This window comes from Corvus hawaiiensis, chromosome 30 (assembly GCF_020740725.1).
Source record: "Corvus hawaiiensis isolate bCorHaw1 chromosome 30, bCorHaw1.pri.cur, whole genome shotgun sequence".
In the NCBI taxonomy this organism is placed as follows: Eukaryota; Metazoa; Chordata; class Aves; order Passeriformes; family Corvidae; genus Corvus; species Corvus hawaiiensis.
The window spans coordinates 14,344,880-14,358,123 of record NC_063242.1 but is presented as its reverse complement, the minus strand read 5'-3'; the positions used below and the strand labels follow the sequence as shown (position 1 = coordinate 14,358,123).

General features: G+C 37.8%; 1 protein-coding gene across 2 annotated transcripts in view; it reads left to right on the top strand.

Annotated features, from left to right (window-relative positions):
• The window catches only part of RAB31 (RAB31, member RAS oncogene family), a 66,675-nt gene extending 54,140 nt beyond the window's left edge, over positions 1 to 12,535 (top strand). For both annotated transcript variants that reach the window (XM_048289431.1, XM_048289430.1), the window contains exon 7: positions 2,316 to 12,535. In XM_048289431.1, the coding sequence (XP_048145388.1) occupies positions 2,316 to 2,413 (98 nt within the window). In that variant the 3' untranslated portion in view covers positions 2,414 to 12,535. The remainder of the gene's footprint in view (positions 1 to 2,315) is intronic.
• Positions 12,536 to 13,244: the final 709 nt, after the last annotated feature.

Genomic DNA, 13,244 nt, shown 5'->3' with positions numbered 1-13,244 from the left:
AACTAACCAGCAAATAGGTCTAGAGATTTTTTTGTCTTTATTATTTATAGTTGTTATCTGCGTGGGTTTTATTGTTTTGAGAAATTACTTAAATCTGGGTGATTCTTAACAACATATATTGTGTCCTGGTCTGAACTGGACAAACTGCTTGCTGACCTTGAAGCCTGCAAGGTTTTTGCTCCAGAGATAAGTTTGCCTGCTTCTTGGCATACACATCAGGAGTACTGTAGAAAAGACTTGAAACTCATAAGAAATATGAAAAGCTGCATGAAAAACAGATACAGTTAATGTCTTTGTTTAATGCAGAGTTCTAAAATGAAAGGCTAGTTTGCACATTAAAGCTCTTCTCTTCCAAAGTTACTGTTAGAAGAATCAAATGTTTAGAGGGTATTTGCTTAATGGGAGATTATGGAAACATGTAGATTCCAGGGGTTTTAGCTACACTGTGCTCTGTCTGGGTCAGATCGACAGGATTTTATTACCCTGGGAGTGAGTTGAAAGCACTTTGGAAGTGTTAGGTACCTAATGCAGAAGTTCCCTGCAGGTCTCTATGATGACAGCATTGCCTTCTTGGAAAGCCTCTGACAGATACCATGTTCTTCAGATTCTCTAGAGTTTTAAGAATTAGTGGATTCTCTTTGTCTCCAAACGAAGCCAACAGAACTAATGCATGTAACAGCTGGGTCTATAACCACCTATTCTGCTTTTTATTTTACTTTACAAACATGAAGTCCGAACGGAATGTTAAGCAGGATGTGAAGTTGATATTTTAGTGTCCTGAATAGAGTTCAGAATTGTAATGTCAGTGCTTATACATGCTTTGGCCCTCAAGATACACATTTTTCACTCTGTTGGATGAAATACAGTATCTTTACCTTAGTAACATGAGGATTTTTCCCTTTCTCATTCAGTTGTACAAACACACAAGATTATCTGCTTTAAAAGTCATACCTGTGCAGAACTGAGTAAGAGAAAATTTGAATCTTGGCCAAAGGTAATTTAAGGACAAGTTTTACAGATCAAATTTTGCTGTCTGATTTCATTGGGATTGGATTTTACTTGAATGCTTTTAACTCACCCACCCACAACCACTCCACCAAATAATTTGTAGGACTCAGGCTTCAACATAGGTACATAATTCATAGAACATTTGGTAAGAGAGAGCTGTGAATAACTGAAGCAAAGGACGGGGAAATCTAAACTGTAAAATCCACCTGGATTATGATGAGCTGTTCATAAGAACTCTGTGTTCTTTGAAAGTGGTATATAAGAAACAAGTGTTAAATATTTTAACTCATGTTACTTAACATGGGTAATGGTAAACCCAGGAGTAATTCATAAAAAATGGAGTCAGCTTCAGAAAAAAAATTTTAGGAAATCCACAAAATGATGAGAAAGTGCATTACCACGACTGTAAGATCTCAAGGTACTGATGGAGAGCTCGCACAAGGGTTTAATGCAAAAGCCAGATGCACACCAGAGAGAGACACAGGATGGATTGGACCTGGGAGAATCTTTTTTTTCCATTTATAATTCTTCTTATTAAGCACATTGTATGTTGTCCACTAATAGGAAGCCAGTTAGACAAAAGATGCAGCAGTACTAAAAGGGCATACAGGGGAGGGAGTTGGAGCAGTGCCCTTCTGCTCCAGGAGAGATCTCTAGCTCTCCTGTAATGGCTGAAACTCTTTCAAACACTTTAAATATTACTCCATAAGATGATTAAAAAATCAGGAGAGTTTGTGGGGGAGGGGGTGGTGGCGATGTTAAGTAATTGAAGCTGTCAGCTGGAAAGACGTGGGTACCCCTAAAAAGGAGGAAGGGATTCAATGGAAAGAACAGATCTATTTTTCTTTGTCAAGTAAAGGCACCATGTGTTTAGTTACAGTGCTGGGTAAAACTCCAGTGTGCAAGGACTAAATGGCATGCAGATTTAGGACAGGCACAATGTCATTAAACTTGCACCATTCACATTTAAATGGAATTAGGAGAAGGATTAGAGTTTTCTCTTTCTAAGTTGTAAGGAGCTCAGTAAGATAACTATTTTTTTTAAAATACATGGATAATATAATTTCAGTGTACTTCATGCCTTCTCAATAGCCTTATTTCATTTTTTTTTAATGTGAAAGTCTTTTTTCATAAGCAGGATACAAGGAAAAATATTCAAGGTATGGATGTTTGTTAATTTTCTTGTAAAGTTTCACTTATGCATTTTAGAATCTGTCATTCTTATGCAACCTAAATTCTTCTGTTACCTGCACAGGTGTTGTTCTTGTATCAGGAAAATTGAATTCATGTCTCCTCATGTGTTTCAGGTCGGCAAATTCCACCCTTAGATCCTCATGAAAATAGTAACAATGGAGCAATCAAACTTGGAAGGCAGACTTCACAGACGGGTAGGCGGTGCTGCTGACCCAACTTGATCTTTTTAGGTTTACTTGAAAAACAGCACCATTTGCTTTTTTTTTCACTGAGAAAGGACTTTGTGGTCTCAGTGACGTGGCTCCTTATCTTGAAAGCAGTAATTTCAACACTTCCCATGAGCAATAACACAAGGACCAGAAGCAGAAGGCTTTACTTCAAAGGGATTTTGAAAAACCCAGTTGGAAAATCCTCTCTAATATCCTGTCAAAATTACAGTGTCAAAGTACTCCAATTCTCTGTTTGAACCAGTGACTATTGGGTTTTGGGTTTTTTTTTAATAAAAAGATCAGTTTATATATAAAATTCAGGTTTGCTGCAAAAACTTACCTTCTTACAATTGCAAAGTGGACTTGGCATGTTTTTAGAGTATTCTCTGTAATAATAGGGTGAAAAAAAACCCATAAAACCTGAATTTTGGCTTACGGTTTCTCTGCCATCTTTTTAGCTGGACTCTGCTTCACTATTTTTCTAAATCTTCAGCTTCATCTACTTTCAGTAAACATCAGCAAGAAATGGACTGAATTTGCTAACTAAAGAGAAAAAAAAGGATCCAAAGGATGAGCGAATGCAGTTTTTATGGACTGGAAGTCAAAATCTGTGTGAGGAAGTGCTGTGTATGTGGAAGACGGAGTTGTCATGAAGGGAACTGCTGGACCCCGTACAGTTCCAGTGTGCTTCAGAAAGAAGTGAAAATCCAGCCACTGTGCTGACTGGAATCACTCCCTGTGCAGGGTGTGGGCTTCAATAATTACTGAAAATGTAAAAAGAGCATAAAAACAGGCTTAATCTCCACTATTTACCAGGGTTCCTCCAAATCTGTGCCCCAGACCAAATTTGTCTCTGTTCAAAGTTGCCTATTCCTTGGTTTCTGAAAGAGGGTGCCACAGTGCCCCACTCCTCATGGTCTCACTGCTGTGCTCCGAGAGGTCTTTGAGTTGGAAGAATGATATTTCTGTACAAAACCTGCATAAGAGAGCACAATATAATTTGGGGTTAGAGTCTGGAGTCTAATAAAACAAACCTGAATGTTTGCTTACAAATAGAATTCCCTGAATTTGTGGAGTAGTCTCCTCAATTGTGTGGGGTTGTGGTGTGGAAGACCCACTGTGTGATATCTTTGAAGCGTGATGCACTTGGAAATGCAGTATAGGAAAAAATTCCTACAGAGGGTTATGAACTAGGAATAATGTAAAACTGTATGTGTTTTCCACTAACTTCCATCTGTTAAGAATGTGTGTGACTGAGATGATAAAATCCAAATTTATCTTCTTCATCAATTTCACTGGAAATGGGAATTAGAGTAAGAAATGTTGGATTCAAAACCAGAGCCCAGCCTGCATTCCACAACATTAATTTGTTCTCTTAGGAGGAAAATTGTGGTCACTGCACATTTTCAGGAGGGCTTATGAAAAGCAAACAAAAGGGAAAAATAACTTTCCACAATAAATCATGAGTAGGCAGCCTAGAGCATGGTTTCCGTGTTGATACATAAAAAACCAGACCTTATTGGCTGGTTGTGAGATTGCTTAGATAAAATGTCACTAATTGTTAGGGCTTGAAACAGAGCCAGATAAAATCAACAGGAACATTTTGTCTCCAGATTGCTTGAAGTAGTATAGGTGGGAAATATCCCTCTGGATTTTATCTAAGAATCTGCGCTGCATTGTTTTTTCACATATGATCAATTTCTCATATACTTTGGCCTCCTTTGGAAACACTCATACTAGAAAATACGCCCTTGGATATTTTGGGTAAACTTCCAGTTTTCAGGTGTGCTGCTATATGATCCATGTCTCTGACTCATTGCAGCAACTACTTTACTGATAGTCCAGGGTTATTTAAGTGAAAATTCAGTAATCATCATTGTTGATAGCTGGGAAGGGAGACAGGCTCCTTTGGGGAACATTTAATTCCATCCCAGTACAAGCAAGTCTGCCAGGGATGCCTGGCTCTTTCACTTGGCTGGGGAGGGAGAAGCTTAACCTGGCCTTCAGTGCTAAGGAAATACCAAACTTACCAACATCACAGGTTCATACATTTTATGGGGTCTATGACCAAATGCTGGAAGAGATCTGATTCCTCTTAAGTAAAACACAGTAAGAGGCTAGACCAGTTACCCAGAAAACAAGGTGAGATTGAACCCATGTTTTCAGAGGTGTCATAAACTTTAGTTCAACATATAGCAGATATCCATAATTGATTTTTAAGCTTTTGTAAATCAGTGTCACATATTCATATTTTTTTTAACATGGCATCTCAAAACTTACTAAATCCTAACTGAGATGTCTGAAAGCTTTGTAAGACAATTTTGTGAGTACCTTCTATACTCTAATTTATGTTCGAACTGGCAATTGATGCTGATCTTTATGAGATACTGTCCTGAACAACCAGATCTCACAGCTGGCTTTGAGCAGTATGTGAATAAGAACAGGTTTATGAGTTAAATGGTAAAATTGTTTAAAATTGAAAGTTTTTACAGTGGATCTCTGACAGATTTTAAAATTTGAATGGTGATTAAATAGGTTTTGCTTTCGGTGGGGCAAATCTAAATCACTTTATTCTGCTTTTAGACAAGAAAAATATTTAAATTAATAAGAATTCTGATTGTATAAGTTCTTGAGATTTGGGTTACTGGGAGCTTCAGTGGGGAAGTCTGAAGCCAGAAGAAAAATAACAGGCCAATATGCTGTGCAGAGCATCTCGCATTTTCTTTGAACACAGGGCTCACCTTTGACAGTGTTGTTGCCTCTCCGCTGTTTGGCAAAGCTAAGGTGCAGCTTTAACATGTCTCTTCAAATGGGGCAATGGCTTGTTATAAAAATAGTGATTTTAAAATGTAAAATTCATTATTTCTGCTTCCATTGGTTGCCTGTGTTGCTTGGAAAGTACCACCACCCTTCATAAACAGCCAGAAAAATGACAGAAAAACCCCCAATCTCAGAGTTGAAAGTTTCAGCAGCAACTGGAATTCCTCTTAGTAGTTAATGGCTGGTGAAAAGCTAAATTACTGTACTGGAGCACCTGACTGTGTAACTGATCTTCTCTAATAATAATAATAATAATAATATCAATGCTGCAGTTCTTGGTCAGCCAGCTGGTGCTGGGTTTCTCCAAGACTGATTTTCTCAAGAGAGCTGGCAGCAGGACTGAGGCGCAGGCTATAGTGCCAAGGGTATTTGGTGGAGCTTGTTTGCACCATGACTCAAGACTGTGACTGTCCAGTTGTGGGTGACTTGCTTTTCTGGCTTGTCGTGAACTAGTTTAAAAAACAAAATTATGAAGGAACTAGTTTCCGTATATGCTCTGCATATATGTGTGTATATAAGTACACTTTTGTATTGTTCTGCTGACATGTAGTGTTTTTTCACTATGTCTGGTTCTCATATACTACACATTGTATTCTGTAAGTACATTTTTTTGTTAATGATCGTTTCACCTTTATGAACTTAAAGTTGTGGATCAAAGGTAGCAAGGAGATAGAGATACACATAGGTACAATTGTTGACTTGCCATTCTTGTGCATGAAAATGGCATATTCTAGAAAATGTTTGTCTTGCAGACTGAGGAATCTAAAAAGGGTCGTTATTATTCAGGAATTGGGACTCAAAAGTAATAAAGTGACACTCAAGAGAAAAAACTTACTGTTTTTGCTCACAGTACAGCATGTCTATCTAAGGTGCTTAAATGTAACACCTAAAAAACTTGTCATCCCATGTTTCCACTAATCCTTCATGGCACATTGGGAACAAGTGTGGCTAGATAGGTTACATATGTGAGCATTCTGTCATCAGACTGTTTCAGTACAGTGATATATTTTACTAACCTACCCTTAATTATTTAAACCAGAGTCAGTGATAAATTGCCAGTTTAAAATCACCTGCTAGGTACTCTTCTGTTTTGTTTAAATAAGAGCTTTGATTGGGCTGGACCCACTTGCTTCATGTATGGGATGCTGCAATCTGTTAATACTTTACCTTCTGTTTTACATATTAGCTGTATCATACCTAATAATATTTTTTTCCCTAAAATGTAGTTTTTGTGTTTTATTTAACCTACAATGATTAATGCTAATAAATGTTTTAAATGCCTCTGATTTGGGGATATCTCTGGTTTCAGTAAAGCAGAACAAAATAGCTCCCATTTTGCACATCATTTGCTCTTGAAAAAGGGCTGTCTGCAGTCTCTGGATTACTTGCCTGGGATTTAAATGCTGCTTGAAACGTGTGACTGGCCTTTTAGCAGAAAGTGAATGCATTCCTGGGGGATCCTGCAGTCCAGGTGAACTCCCAAAAACCAGAAAAAGAGGATCTGAAAATCCTTTTGCTAAGTTACTTGATTTATCCATTAGAAGAGAGTGATCTGAGTGGCCAGCATCTGCTTAGAAATTAAGAATAGTAGCTCTCAGTAGAAAGTGAGCTTCCAGTTACCAGTTGCTTTGTATAGCAGCAGTAACTAGTATGGCTCATAAGATACTTCCTCTTTTGTATGTTTTTATTTTGGTGTACATTTATTTTTTCATCTTGCTTTGTGTCCCTCCCTCAGACTCGTGTCTAGGAGTTAAGAATTAACACTCACTTAAGAAGTATGCAGTATTTCATTCCTGTTAGTGTTATCATTTCAAGAGGTGTTTAACCACACCAACAGTTTGTTGCACTGTTTGGCTCATATTTTCAAACTTTTTACCACAGCTGTGAGGACTATGAATGAAGAGCTGGGTTTTTTAAGGAAAAACAGGGGCTTTGGACTAAGACTTTTCTGATTACCATGACAAATTCAATACACAGCAGTACACAAGAAATACTGTAACTCAAATAACAGTACAGAACACCACTTTTCTGTGGCAATGAGAAACCAGTATTTCAAAGAGGTTTCATATGTTAGGAGTTTGGTTCCTGGTAGAAGATACCCAGCAGGATCTGTTCCCTGCTTCAAAGCAATTACAATGATCTTGAAAAAGTACTTACCTCCAGCTGTGCATAAACAAGAAGGAACCCAGGTACATAACTGTGAACTAAAAGGTGATGTACTTAATTAATGGAAAGCCTAAGTAAGCCCCTTAACTATTATTAGTGTGTTGGAAAATCTGAAGTGAATGCTGTTCTGTCCTTAGGTGTTTAAAGAGAATTTTGCCCCTGAATGAATCAGTCCTTGTGTTGTCAATGGGATGTTTTACATGGCTTGGAAGCATGTGCCTGTGGTGCTTTAGGTTAGCTTGGAGTTGAATTTAGTGATGAGAGGGGAGCTGTACAATTGGCTGGAAAATAAATCTCTGCTGCTTTCCTTTTGAAGATTGAAGTTTGTGTCTTGAGGTACTTAAGGAAAAGTATTTGACATTTTGGCCTTCAAAATCTTCACCACTGCAGCTTCAGTCCCTGCAAAGAGCATCACAGGACACCCTGCTGTGATCTCCTGAGCACCGCACTGAAATCAGGACAGCAAGGCTGATGAAATAGTCTGTGTAGCTACTTCATACCTCCACCCCCTCACCTAATCTGCAAAACTGTTCAGGCCACTACCAGGTTTTGCCTCCCTTCCCTGAAAGGAAAAGAGTAAGCTGCAGGATTACTATTTTTTTATCCCCCCTTGGTGTTGTTTTATACAAGGCTACAGAATAATTTTCTTTAAAAGCATTAAAACATTCATGGGAGGATAGATTACCTAAAGGTGTTGTACAAATGCCTTTGTTAATTGGTGCTGGTTACTCCCTAAGGACTTGACATCGGTGATAGGATGGATGTCTTCACTGTTTAATGCAGTTCTTGGCCATCAATAAGGTCCTCTTTTGATATACTATTTTTTGCCAGATGGACCAGGGATAAAATCATTGCTTGATATAAATGCTCTCTCACTGTCCAAAAGTAAGACTTTTCACTAAAAACTATGAAATCAATAGTTAACCACATTTAGCAGGTTAAAGATCAGAAGGAATAAGTAATAGCATAATGTGGCATAATATAGCTTTTTTCATATTTATTTCGAATGGGTTTCCTCTGTTTCAATTAAGAAGAGTCCTTATTGCAAAGTCCTTATTGCCTGTATTTCTGATACTACCAGATGGTCTTGATGCAGATTAGTTTGCATTATCACTTACCACTGCTATGTATTTTGTACAAATAGGAAGACAGGCTCCTGATACTCAATCATTGTGTTTTCAAGACATAGGTGTAGAAGTGTTACTGGAATTGTTTGGTAACATAGACGTTGTGAAAACTTGAAAATAGTACACTGACAGAACTTGAAGTGTAAGAGACCTGTACAAACTTGCATTTAGTGTCACAGCTATTAACAAGTTTTTAATAAGATATCATTATTTAGTGTGGCAAAGAGAATTTTGAGGCTCCTGGTTAGGTATTAAACATTTAGCAGCTTGGGAAAGATTTCTTTTTTCTGGCTGTTAGATTACTCATTTTTTATCCCTGAGACTGCCTGAAAGACTTAAAAAAAAAAAAAAGTTTTCTTTGAAAAGTACTGACCTTCTTTTCTCAAAACCTCCCTGAGAACCTGAGCTTTCTCTCTCCCATTATCTGTGAAAAGTTCTTTGAGACACACTTTGTTTATGATGAAACACTCAACCTTTCTCTTTGCTACATTGGGAATTTTAGAAAACAAAAACACCTTTCCCCTAAAGTCAATTTAATTCACATTTATTTCACTTAGTCAGTGCCACTCCTGCTCCCTCCACATCAGTAAAATACATATTTAAAGAAGAAGATAAATACCTAACAACTAAATCCCTATTCCCCTACATCAAGTAGAGTACCCTGGGGAAATGATCTGTTACAGACTAAAACAGAAATGATCCCTACGCTTCCAATTACATATTGACAAGAACCAATCAATAAGGAAGTCAGCTTACATGTCTGAGAGATGCCCTTGAGGAAAACGAACATCACATTCCTTCCTCTTGGTCAATATAACATGACTTGGGTAGCAAGTGATAGCATTGTTGTTACAGACTAAAAATAAATAAAAAAAATATTAGGAGGATAGTAACAGTTTCTCTTGACTTGTTTAATAGGGTTGAAATATAAGTTAATCACCTTATAAAAGAAACCCCTTTTTCCTGTCATCTTCAAAGACACTGGCAGCTTTGCTGACAAATATATGTTGGGAATTCTCACAGGGGTTTAGCAAGAAAGAGCAATGGATGCAGCCTGGATGACACAGTGCATTTCTATATTCTAGCTCTGCAAAAAACCAAGTTGTCACCAAACCTATAGAATCTCTACCAAATACCCAAGTTCTTGTGTGTGTTCATCACTCATAACGTGGGACAATTTTGCACCATAGATATTTACCAAAAAAAGCATAAAATGTATAGAAGGAATCTAAATAAGCCCTCAGAAAGAAGGACATTCCAAATAAAAATGTTACTTTGATGTGCTATTTCTTGAGACAGTCAGAAACTCAAATGCGAATTAAATAGCTTTCCTGGCAGCATTCCCTTTAGAGATACTGTTTGTCCTATGAGTTTTGCCACACTCTCTAAGTCATTCCTGATTCTCAAGGAAAATTTGCTTTCAAAGTGGCAACCTGAACTGCCTGCTGGCACCCAACCAGCTCCCCTCTTACACCACAACCTTTGACACCAGAATGGTTCTCCCCATAATCTCAGTAAGAAGGAACAGAAGTCTTGAGATATGCTGGAAATATGAACTCATATTGATGTAGGAAAATGTTTCAACAGATTAACTTGTTTACTTGTGACAAAGATACTAGAAAAGGAAACATTTTTATATATTTTTTTCCCCCCACCGGTATTTTTGTTTTTTTCAATGTTTTAGGTGGTGAAATTTCTGAAGGAGAAATAGGTTTCTTGGAATGAGGATGAAGCCAGAATGTCTTGTTGATTACAAAGTTCTGAAGAGGGAAAAGAATGTTTAGAACTGAAAAGAAGGGACACAAACATGAAGATGTCCTACCCCAGGTGATACTCTTCATGGTGGGTTATAACCCCACTGAGGTGATAAGAAACAAAAGCCATGTCTGAAGTACAAAATCTGGATTTGGGGTAAAAAGGATATCATATTCTAAGTGGTCAGAGTGCATATACACTCATTTCATGGCATAGCCACACCACCTTAACACGTCTGTTACTTGAGAACCCTAGCTAATAAACGAGCATAAACAAACACAAGATTAGAGTACATCAGGTGCCTATGCTCCACCTATAAAAAAATGATACCATATCTTTACCTGTGGATATGCCTGAATTTACCAAGTGCAAAGTCCACAGAGTAAAAGACGATGCCCATTCATGTATGCATGACACACCGGTTACTGAGTTGGAACTCTGGACAAAGGGCTTTGGCTAATACATTCCAGTACGTTTATGTAGCCACCTTGCCTGCATGGTTTAGCTCTTCATGAAGGTTGATGTTGTCTGAATGATGTCTTGGAATGATGGGTGGTTTTGCACAAATTGTTCCAGAGAAGAATAAAGAAGAAAGGATGAGGTGGTGATAAATGTATCCAAGAAGATTTACATTGACTGATTTAACCACAGCATGTAGTATGTACTTAAGTAGTCGCTGCTGGCAGTATAAAGGCTTTACAATAACACAGCATCCATCACTGAAGTGTAAAATGGAGGGATTTTTATTTTAATTCTCCCAGGAGGAAATCGATGCCTTAGAAAATCCGCAAGGCTTGAGTCATCAAGTCATCACTATCAGCGGGCATGTCTTTCAGACACTTCACCTTATCTCACTGTGACTCACACACCAGGGAAAGATGCACACCACGGCAAAAAATTGCACCCTCCCCTATGTGATAGGCACAGCTGAAAAAATTACAGGACCTGAAGCAACTACTAGATTAGAAGGAGAGCTGCCATCTGAGTAGCCTGTTTCTCATCACATCCATGACAGCGAGGTAGGGATGTCTGGGAGCCACAGGTTTCAAAGTTCTAAGAAAGTGGTTACTTAGCTCTTTGGCAAAATGACTCAGCCCATGTCTCTGGTAGTGCAGGAGAGCCTGCAGTTATTGAGGCTGCTTTCTGACAGGTCTGCTTTCGAAGGCAGCTAGTGTTCCTGGTGAAATGGTGCCAGGATTCCCATGAGAAGTCCTAATTTCTCATGAAGTACAAGGAAAAACATGATCCCCACCATTTTCAACCAGCTTTGCAAATTTTCCTTCCATTTAGTGGGAGCTCCAAGGTATAACAAAATCCTGGATGTTAGATAATTCCAATGTATATTTCAAGCCAGGCAGCCACAGGCAGGAAATCAGACTTCAGGAACTTGTGATTTTCTACCGGTGTCTTCAGATCATTCTGGAAATGTAAGGAGGCTGTGTTTCAAGCTAGGCCATCTGATTTTATACGCAACCATGTCATAGAAAGAGTGTGATGAAGTGATGGAAAAGTTCTATCAAATTTTGTAATTGTCACCATTTTAAACATAACCATTGCTCTAATGTCACAGTTGTTACTTGCTTGCATCTTTTATACTCAGAGCTGGTCTGTGGAGACTGCATCAGTAACAAAACATTTAACCAAGTTAAAATATTGGATGTTCAATCTTAGGGGTGGCTAAGCCAATAAGATTACTCTTTAGGCCATTTTCACATTCTGAGTTGGGTTTCCAAGCCTGGAATGCAATCTTCAGCAAATCTTAGGAGGATTGATCTCGATAGCTTTGATGGGCAGCAAAGCAAGGAGCTCTATCATTACATTTTTATAAGTCACACTTTAAATCTGAGAATTAGACTCTTCTTTAAAAACTGTCATGTATTTGGGACAGCTAATATATTCTACTGACATCACGTGTGATATTTCTTCACCATTTTTTCCCTTTATATTTACTGAAAAGTGAAATGAGGTTTTCAATCTTACATTGATCTCTTAGAGAGGGAACTGGATAGAATGTGAAAATGGCCTAACAAGTAATCTTATTAGGGCTTAGCCACCCCTAAGACTGAACATCCAATATTTTAACTTCATTACAAGTTTTGTTACTGATGCCTAGTCTAAAATCCAGCTCCTTCTGTCACAATTGTATACTCTCTGAATAGCCAACAAGACCAAATGCAATGACTTCTTTTTTGCCTTTGATATGAATTCGTGTAGGGACTAGTTGCTGGATAATAAAGCACCGTTTTTACTAAGCTACTTTGAAAAGTTGTATTTTTTTCTGTTATCATAAATGAAGTGATATTTTTGTTTTTCCCCCTCACTATATGTATGAGAGAATGTTCATCAGTGAAAACAAAACACATTTAAATCTTCAGGATTCAATGCTCCCAAAGAGTATGACAAAAAAATGGTGGAAATACTGTTGGAGCCATTCATCTTCAGTCTGAAATAATATTCCTGGTGCACAAGGGAGATTTCAGATGACTGGAAAAAAGTGAATGTGGCACACTGTAAAGAATAAATGCAAGGGGTTTGGATAATTATAAGCATTATATAAACCCTGGGCAAAATACTAATGAAAACAGATTATAAAGACAGAAATAAATAGAAATGAACTCATAGGTAGTATCTTATGTAATGTTAATAAATATCTTTTTTGTGGGAAAATAGATGCAGTCAAGCAACAAGATGAGACTCAAATGCAGCTGCTTAAGATAGATGTATTGACTTAATACACATGGATTACTTTAAGTCATTTGATGTAGCCCTGCATGACAATCTGGTAAAAAAATGCAGTACTATACAAAATCAATTTACCTATATCAAATGCTCTGGGAACCAATTAGCAGCTACATCAGCATGTTTCTACTCTCTTCTAATGGGTTATTTAACAGCTTCAAAGGAGCTAATACAGCTCAATATCTTTATCAGTGATCTGGAAGAAAACATAAACTCTGCTGAGAAC